Source organism: Macrosteles quadrilineatus, unplaced genomic scaffold, assembly GCF_028750875.1.
Source record: "Macrosteles quadrilineatus isolate MER2022 unplaced genomic scaffold, UCM_ALF_1.0 Scaffold_3__2_contigs__length_128488019, whole genome shotgun sequence".
Taxonomy (NCBI): Eukaryota; Metazoa; Arthropoda; class Insecta; order Hemiptera; family Cicadellidae; genus Macrosteles; species Macrosteles quadrilineatus.
In genome coordinates, this window is record NW_026542596.1 from 89,266,472 (window position 1) to 89,276,309 (window position 9,838).

General features: G+C 35.3%; 1 protein-coding gene across 1 annotated transcript; it reads right to left on the bottom strand.

The window, feature by feature from the left end:
• Positions 1 to 173: 173 nt before the first annotated feature.
• LOC128989958 (thioredoxin domain-containing protein 15-like) lies at positions 174 to 9,526 on the bottom strand. The gene is made up of 7 exons (XM_054412129.1): positions 9,486 to 9,526; positions 9,122 to 9,196; positions 5,097 to 5,239; positions 4,189 to 4,407; positions 2,560 to 2,762; positions 1,728 to 1,858; positions 174 to 1,111 (listed from the first exon to the last, which is right to left on the bottom strand). Exons 2-7 carry the CDS (start codon positions 9,159 to 9,161, stop codon positions 885 to 887), a joined length of 963 nt encoding a protein of 320 aa, XP_054268104.1. The 5' UTR covers positions 9,162 to 9,196; positions 9,486 to 9,526; the 3' UTR covers positions 174 to 884.
• Positions 9,527 to 9,838: the final 312 nt, after the last annotated feature.

The following is a 9,838-nucleotide window of genomic DNA, read 5'->3' on the forward strand; positions in this document are numbered from 1 at the left end:
TGGTTGAATAAAATCATTTCCGAAACAGTTTCAAGTTTCAAGTATTATGATGATAACATGTTTTATTATAAAATAAAAAGTAACCTCATTAAAATTAACTGGATAGTGGATGGATAAAAAACTGACAATTTACTCAAAGACAAGAAGTATAATTTTTTATATGTGATAATAAATTACTAAATAGTAAATACAAAGATTTATTATTTATTTCACTATATTCCAATCATTTCTTAGTAGCCACAGTGGCAAATTAAATTTACCAATTATGATAACAACAAAGGATGCTGTAATAAAACTAATTAAAAACAACACACATTTTATTAAATAACAAAACAACTTCCTATATATACAATAATTACAATACAAATCTAAAAACTAATTTAAGAATTGTGATGAAAACGGTTTTTACGGTTAAGAAACAAATTAACCAATTGTCTTGATTGGTTTTTAATAACAAAGGAAATTTCCAAATTTCAAAAAACAATATACAATTCATCTTCATTGGCCATGAACAAATTTGTTCAAATGAGTGTACAATCTTTCACTCCATTCTCGTTTTTATTATCCCAATGTTCTCTTGTTAATGAGTGGTCTATTGTTTATAAAGTTCCCAATATTGTTATTTGGATCTTCCTAGCTTTTTTTTCCCAGATTTTTTAAAATGAACTTATATGTAAGCTTTGTTAGTATATTTTTAATGTCCATGAAGTGATCTAGTTTGAGTTTGTAGGTATAAGTTACTTTCTTACAAAACGTATTTGATGTAGTACTAAGTATTTTATTTATTATTACAACACTTACTATTATTACACTGTAATCAGTTTTTACGTCTTTTAAACTTTAAATCTCCTACGCACACATATTTCGCATCACCAGTCGAGAGATCAATCCGCGTGGAAATGTTGCTCCGCTTCGGCCTCTCGCCACGAGTTCTGCACAGCTTCTACAATGTTGTGCCACATGGGAGACTTGGCCACGCCCACTCCCCCCACAACAGCTATGACGAGCCACGCCAGACCGAGCCAGTAGTCCGTCTCCTTGGCCACCACTGAGGGGACGGGACCTCCGAAGTCCGCTGACGTCACAAACATCTTCTCCTCTGGTGGGATACCTGAAACACCATCATACAGTTGTGGAGTCACGTGACGAGTCAATGATTTTACAATAGGTAACAATAATTGTACAGTTTTGCTTTGTGAAAATGAGTCTCAAAAACAGACAACTCTACCCACTTGAAGACTTATCTTTTAGATGATAGAGATTGAATCAAATTTGAACAAGTCATACACTATCTTACTCTGTCTGGTTGGGTTTATAGATGGTTAGCCCGGTAAACAGAAGGTTGCTGAATCGATCCTTTGATGGTTCAAACTGGACCCAATTGTCCCTGGACCTTGACCATTTGGTTTCTAATAAATAGTCCAGGATAAATAAGCAGCTAATCATAGTCAGTACGGTACATACATTATCTCAATCTCAACACTCTACACTCACCCAACATCCCTCACCTTGAAATATGTACACAAAGTATGTGCCTTCATGAAGTGATTAATTAATTCATACATGGATCTACACATTTAGGTGAGCTAAGATCAAAGACACTGCATCATTGTGGGCTAAATACCCAACTCATAGGTGTCAGGAGTTTAACTTTTCAAGCTGTATAACTAATTAACATGTTTATTTATTTCCATATTTAATTTGTTTTGTGTTCAATAGCAACATACCTGAGTGTCTGGTGATGAACCTCGTGAACATCTCCAGTGTATGTTCACTGTCGTTGAACTTGGCTGCAGGTCTGCCATTGTGGAACAGCATCACTGTAGGAACCCCGACAATGCCATATTGTGTGTTGAAACTGTAATTGTAACATAATTAGTTCAAATTTGAAAAATTACCATATAGAAAAATATGTGATTGCTCAACTAAGCAATCAGACTAGGTTGGTTTATGTGGCCAAATAGGTATCTGACCATTTACTAGGTCCCGTGGTGGCAGGATAAGAGGGGTTCTACTGTAATACTACATTTTTCAAAATTCAATTTTTTTACTGTTTAATGGCATGTAAAATATTAATAATAGGGACACTCTTTTATCAGACATCTTAGAAAAAGCAAGATTACAATCATTTTTTTGTAGTTTAAAAATCTTTTTTGAATAAGGAGAGTTACCCCAGATCAAGATACCATCATTAATGATGAGAAATATGCATGATATATTATTAGCTGGGTTTCTAGATTCGTTACTTGTGAGATTATTCTTATTGAGAAAATGCAAGGGTCTAATTTTTTACTTACATTTTCAATTTGAGATGCCTAGTTAAGATTTTTATTCAAAATTAATCCGAGGAATTTTACATTTTGTTGTGGAGATAATTGATGATTTGAAAGGTAATGTGATTTGAATCATCTTCCCTGTAGTTAGCCGAAAAGTTTATTGTTGAAGAAAGTCTATTTCTTCAATAATACAAAAGTGTTGTAATTTTTTTTATATATATAGTATGAAATCAACACATAATCGCTTTACTTTATACCAAGCAAAGCTTAAGCATGTGCTTACGTCTGATACTGCAGCGCATTTACAGCAGCCATCTTGATAGCAGGGAATGCGCGAGGTAGAGCATTAAAGTGTGGAGCCGCCATGCAGCTGAATGGACAAGTCCGAGCGTAGAACAGCAACACGGCACACTCGGCCTTCTGACTGCGACTGGTGATGTTGAGATCAGATGTCAACAGGGTTACCAACCGGGTAGAGTTTACCAGCTGTTTTGGACAAAAACTAATTGTTTATTACTAGGGTAGTGAGAAATTAAGTAAATAAAGTATTATTGAAAGGATAAGAAACTGAGGTGTGGAGTAGTCATTACATTAGGAATTAATTCTAAAACTAAGCCTTATTTATTATCACAGCCCAGGAGGTGGACAAATTATAGCCTATCATTGATTGTGTACGGAAGGAAGAAGAGTTATAAAATTCAAGTACGGTAATCAATCTTAATAAAGTTAAAACCCACAAATAGTAGGCCTACCCTGGGGTAGTTTTACTTCAGAGCGTAGGTTTGATTTAGTGGAAAATGTTCATTAGTAAATGTGCACCATAGGCCTATTGTTGATTCTTACAACATTGATTAAATGACTTTGATTTGCAAGTGATGGTAGGCCTGTTAAGATTGCAAACTTTAAAATAATGAATATATTGCAACAATCATAAAAATCTTTATACAACAATTTCTTAATAATTTCAAAATGTTCATTGAATTATTTTGCAAAAACATTAAAATATATTTAAATAGGCTTATACCTACCATATATTGATTTATGAAAAAGTTTTTTGAGTTGTTTTCAGGTTGTAAGGAAGAAAGTGTTAGTTTTTTTATATTATTTGCAATTAATAATAGGCCCACAACTTAAGTTTATCCCTTATAAATTCATAAAATTTTCATTAAACTCCTTTTTCAATAGGCTAATTGAGGAAGTATTGCTATCTGATATTGTTAATTATTATTACAACTAAAGTAACCTCGTATGAATTCATAAACTATTAGTTGAGGAAGTATTATTATGTGATAGGTATTGTTAACACACTCGCTGCTGAAAACCTTTACACAGGCGCTCCCTAAACTGCAGCAAGGCCCGGGCGGAGCCCCGGCACGCTACTGAATCAGTCATCGCTATTGGCATTGAAATATCTCAGTAAGACGAATCACAAAAGAGCAGTGGTGTTTCTTCTGCGTTACCCCGAAAGTGGACATAGTTCACTGAAACACCCAAAGGGAGCAGCACTGCCTGGATCAATAACCAGAGTCTTTGTAATATGGCTCGAATAGAGAAAACCCCCAAAAACGGGACAAAAACATTGCCAGACGGGATTTTACGGGAATGTTTAGTACCAACCTACACCAAAATAAAGCTCGTATTCTAAGCTACAGCCTGGCAACAATCACATTGTCACCAGCCAAGTGCTGGGCTCAGACAGACGCAATATTTGGCAGGAGAGCACACTACTGATATAGCAGTAGGCCGCGAGCAGTGCCAGTGCCGCACTACTGCTATAGAATTAGGCCGCAGCGAACGTGTTAATTATTATCATAGGGTCTACCAGTAACTTAAGTGACCACTTATAAAATTTCCAAAAATACAAAAATTGAGTTTAACAACCTAGCCAATGTTATTATTGTCTGACTGATACCTCCACTGTGAGGGATCCTGCTTGTCTCTCCATCTTGCAGTTGACTACGGACGTGGCGTTGTGTTCATCCTCGCTGTCTGACACTGGTGCTCCCGCCACAGGCACAACTGACGTCTGGTTGTCAGCCACTACAGGGCTGTTTTGAGGGCCAGGGTCCAGCGGGGCCTGTGGTGCTTCTGCCTTCTCTGGGGTCCAGTACGCCTCATCGTCCATCTTTCTCTATAACAAAATTTTATGGTACTTTCTTTCAAAGGTAGTGAAATTTATTAATAGCCAAAATGAATATCATAATTTAAGGCAAAGTTTGAAATAAGCTGTTTTCCACTATTTTGAAGACAGAAAAGTAAGTTTTTGCAGGCCGAGCAAGAAAGCAGGAGTAAGCAGACGTTTTTACCGAGATGTTTTTAACTTGTTATCTCTGGGATTCTTTTCTAGGTTGGAATAACTTGTTTTCTGAACCTACAGCATTGATAGGGAGGTTGAGCGTTCCTTGGAAGCAATGAGCTTTACTAAACCAGCCACAACAACCGTGTGATTAGTTGTACCTACCAGTAGTTACCTATTGGAAATTCAAATGGGACAGTAGATCTGTCTCATGGTAGCAGCTAGCAGAATCTCAATCTATGAAGCGTCATAGTCAATGATAGCTGACTAACAATGTGTCCTGAATTAAAACGTTATGTAACTTAAGGTTGGTAGGCATCGTAACACAGTGCCGTATTTACGCTCCGTATCATAAAAAATTGTATTTTTTACCTTGTTTACCTCCTTATATATGATAAACTAAGCAACTAACTGGGCTTACACTTATATCACCCACCAAGCTATAATTTTTAAAGTGTGTAACACCTAGGGTTGTATTAGCCTAATGAATATAAAAAGAGTACCTGATTAAATTAAATACCTACATGGAATTCCTTGATGAATTTACTGACTGACGCCACATCTGAAGGGCCACTGTCCAAGTCTGTTTCATCTTTAGCTGGGGTATCAAGGTTTGTGTATTCTTCATGTGATGAATCAAGATCAGCAATTCCAAAAGAAATTAAGGCTGCAAAAAACAACAGAAGTGAATTTTCAGTGGATCCATGAAATTAATTCGAAAGTGTTGATAGTAACGGGACATTCTCTATTGATGGTTTTGTTCAAAGTAATTTTTAAAGTCAATTAGGCCCATGATTAGCATGTGACTCGCTATGGACCCAAGGAAGAGATAATTACGCCCCCTCCCATCTTCCTTGCAAAGGAATTTTTTTTCTTGCCTTGCGCCCCCAACAAACCATAAAACCTCTTGCACTGGACAAAGCGGCTCTGAAATCATCAATCAAGTAAAAATAGTTGTTAAATGTTATCCCGATATATCTAAAAACAATCTGCAGCAATTAACTAAAAGTTAATATACACTCAAAAGATTAACATAAGAGATAGGGTAATGCATTTCAAAATGTTAACATCACTGTAACCAATAACCAGCTAACTAAGTAAAAATATTTAGCCTATAGGCCTAGCCTACTTAACTTATAAATTTTGGATAATTATTATTTTTTGTAATTTGCTTATTCCTTTTTCTCTAACTTAGGCCTATGAGCTGTGTTATTTCTTAAGGGGCGGTTTGGGTAGGCCTATATTATTAGCACTAGTCCGGGACTAAGAACCGGATATTTCCGGTATTTTAAGCTGCCACCTAGAAAACGGGTTTGTGAGCTTGAAATCAGTTAGGCACCCGCCTAAGTTGGAGAGGGATAATCTCGTGCCTAAATATTGTTGGTTTGGGAGTCTAGTAGACTTAGGCACCAGCCTGAGATATAATCTCGGTGGGTTTGGGAGACCAATTTCGGGACTAAGAAATATATTTATTTTCTCCTTAAAAATTAGTGAGTTTAGGCTGTAACTTAAGTCCTGCCAGGGAGGCAGGTTTAAGAGGACATCATCTCAGTATTACCTCATTAGCATGTTTATTGTTTATTAACTAAAGAATGTTATATTGGTATGCATTAATAAATTCTGAACAATTTCATTACTTAATACTTTATTAACCAAAAACTATGTTGTTTTTGTTTTTACTGTTTGCTGTAAAACGAATATGGGCTTTAACTGGAATTTTTTAAACTGAGAGTTGAACATCCTTACCTTAATTATAAATATTTTATTAGCTATGAAAAATGAGCCAATGAATACATTCCCCCACACCCACCCCTCCTCCCTAAGAAAAAGTGAAGGGATTGTAAACAAAACATTAAAAAAAAATGCACACAAGCGCTGTACAGTCATTATCGATTGTTTCAGTTTTACTCTCGTTGCATTGTGACTGAGCTGACTAGCTGAGTGTATTGTCATTGGAAGCGGCTAGAAACATCAAAATGGAGCACCTCGATTATTTGGAGTAAAAAAAAAAATAAAAAATAAATATTTTATATCAAATATATAGGCCTATATAGAAAAAGTATCATGTTTAAAATTTAAAAATTTTCCAATTTGAGCCCATTCGGTCCAGTAGTTTTTGTGTTTTAGTTAAGCTCTTGCAAACACACAGACAGACAGACACCATCCTTGGTGATGGGACAACCAACTGGAAAAAACAATCGACTAGTCAATCGGTCGTTTTTAAAACTAGTCGGTTTTTTCAGTTGAATGAAAAACCGAGTGAATTCCACTACAACTGGTAGTGTTCAATCAGCGCAATGGATTCAGTCATTGCAAGGAAAATAATCAATCACATTATTACTGGAAACTTTTGAGTCTTTGTTGTTGATTTATTGTGTTGTCTTTTGTATGTTGAAGTTTTATAAGTATTATTACTAGGCCTAAATAACATTTACATAGTTCATACAGGACAAGTTGTAAATTATTCAGTAGTCCTACTATCTCAAACCAAACTCAGTAAAACAAATATTCCTATTTGTTTATTACCTGGTTATGGCTTTTGACACAGATACAGTATGACTGTATTAGTCATTTACATCTAAATCATGAGTACTTAAAAAACTTAACTTGGATATTAAACACTTTTAAAGACATAAAAAATTCACATATAATTACATTATTTTAATTATTCCTCAGAATTATACCTAAACACTGTTCACAATTTGTCTACAGTACGAGCTTATCTACAACAGTTTTCATCCACAAGTCAGTCTCAACAACAGTCAGTTCAGTGGTTCTTACGACCTAGTTTCAATCACCGATGTTTTACTGTTTCCCTGAGTTATTCCAACAATTGGTTGACTGGTTCCAGTCGCCATAGGACCGGGAGTATGAATTGACTAGTTACAATCATATCCGGGAGAACAACCGACTAGTTGGTTGTTTTTCCAACAATCGGTGGTTTTCAATCAGTTGATCTCATCACTACCCACCTCTTCTCTATAAAAGTATACGGTTTTTCAGTCATTAATAAGTAAAACACACAACATTTTTGCATTGGTACAACACAGAAACTTACACCGTATAATAGGCTAATAGGCTACTAATTAGCCATCATTGATATACCAAGATAGAATTGTAATCATCACCAATAATTTTTCATTTTTTATTGTTGTTGACATTTACATGTTCTGCAGTGACTGTTGCGAGCCCCAAAACCTAAATTCCCTGACAATCTAGCTGCGCTGCGACTTAGTCGCGATTATACTTGCTCTACGACCATTAGGCCTACAACTTAGGTTCCGCTCCCAAGCCTGGTTTTGGATCCGCGTACTAAAGTTAGGCGCGTCTTCCACTGGGCGCGTACTAGCTGGACTGAACTCGAGCTCCCAAAACGCCCCTAAATGTTATAAAATAACAAACCATATCATAACTTATTAATTTATTTATAGTAATTTATTGGGCCATATAAACACCAACACATTTAGCATTCACTAAGTCAATATAAGTTAGGGTAACAACGACTCAGTTAAGTTAAAAAAATTTTTATCGTTTAAAGTTATCCACTTCCAACTATAAACTTATATTGGCTATTAACCCTTTCAGTGCTATGAAACGATATATCGTTGTTTTAAAAAATCTCTAAGGGATATAGAGAGGAAGGTTATTTTAACAAAAAATAGCAAAACGGCCATTGGTGACCTGCATGTTCATAGGATACACTATCAACCACTTAGCTAAAAGATTCGCCCAATCCGATGATTTCGAGGTGTATGTCTAAACCAAGGATTATGAACACCTCACTATGCCCCAGTGGTTGTAAGTATATCGCTACAAACACACAGGTCACCAATTATTTGCCACACAGGACAGGATACGAACCCGAGCAGACGAATGCCACTGGCCAAGTGACACACGCCCTAGCCTTCTCCGCTATCTGTGCTTGAAGACTGGGGAGTCAAAACCCGGTATTTAAACTGTTGCCACCGATTGCGAACAGATGGCGCTGCAGATGGTTGTTCAATGCGTTACTAGGTAGCAGCACCAGTTAGTCACGGACTATTTAGATGCAATCTTTTAGTTTAAACACAACAGTGATCATAAATGTGTTCCTGAGACTTTGCTGCAAAACATTAGTTTCCTTAAAATGGCTATATTACGATAACCTCGTCCAACTAAATCAAGGTTAAATTCAATATTACATTGTAAACTATATGTCTTTTGATTTAATGAGATTTTGGTTTCAAATAATGCTATCAGAACATAAAAATTTATAGGAAAACCAGGAAAATTACAACTAAAACTAAGTTTTATTTAATGTATACTACAAATAGCGGGATTTATCTTTCTTATATATTTTCTTATTGTCTTATTATTCAAAATTAGCCTAATTAATAAAATAGTGACAACATGACAGTTAAAATTCAACAACAGGTAATGGAATTAAAAGGCAAACAAAAATCTTACAAAATAGAAATTATTGGGCTAGCACTGAAAGGGTTAAGCAGTTTACAAGGAATGAGTTATGATGAGAGAGCCCACTATTTTTTTTTTACTTTGATTGACTTACCAAAGAAAATGAATCCTCTTAGCAAAATGAAAACCTTCATATTTCTTCTTTGGCTGTAGTCTATGATATATCTACCTGTAACAGAAATGATTGAATAGAAAACAATGTAAAGCTGAGATAGTTAAAATACCAGTAACAATGTGATAAACCCGTTTAGCTATCTTCGACCGTGAGTGTGATGTTCATAACAACCTGGACTAAACATACATCTAATAGGCCCTAGGTCTAACTTATTGGGATTAAGTAAGCCTACACAGTTAAATTTGGATGAACTGGATTAAATCTAAGTTATACATCTAATATGCAAGCTTTATAAAAAAAAAAAAAAACAACAAGATTCATTATTTTAACATAAAAAACCCACATTGATAATTTCTTCTTTCTAAAACGTTTTGATTTAGTATTAGTAGGCCTATCTATGGCCATAGATTAAGCATCTTTGAAAACTAACTTAGCAAACTTTTTAATTGTTGGAATCTAATTAAATGAGAAATTGTTAAACCTTTTCATGTACATGTTGACATCAATGAACCTAAAAATAACAATAAACAAAGAATAACTTCTTGATGTGAGACAGTGAGAGTGAATTTACTTCGCTGTTCGCCTTTAAAACTGAAAGTAAACATAACCTCAACCTCACTTTTAACCTCTAAAACACAACATAACAAACACTGTTTTTTACGACTGACTTGTGTTGCTATTTTGCAACGGGAAGTA

Bases quoted from the DNA above. Each gene is read 5' to 3' on its own strand.
- LOC128989958 (XM_054412129.1), bottom strand. From the start codon at position 9,161: ATGAAGGTTTTCATTTTGCTAAGAGGATTCATTTTCTTTG. The intron at 5,240-9,121 runs GTAAGTCAATCA...TGTTTTTTGCAG, and splicing joins AAGAGGATTCATTTTCTTTG to CCTTAATTTCTTTTGGAATT. The intron at 4,408-5,096 runs GTAGGTATTTAA...ATTTTGTTATAG, and splicing joins AATTCATCAAGGAATTCCAT to AGAAAGATGGACGATGAGGC.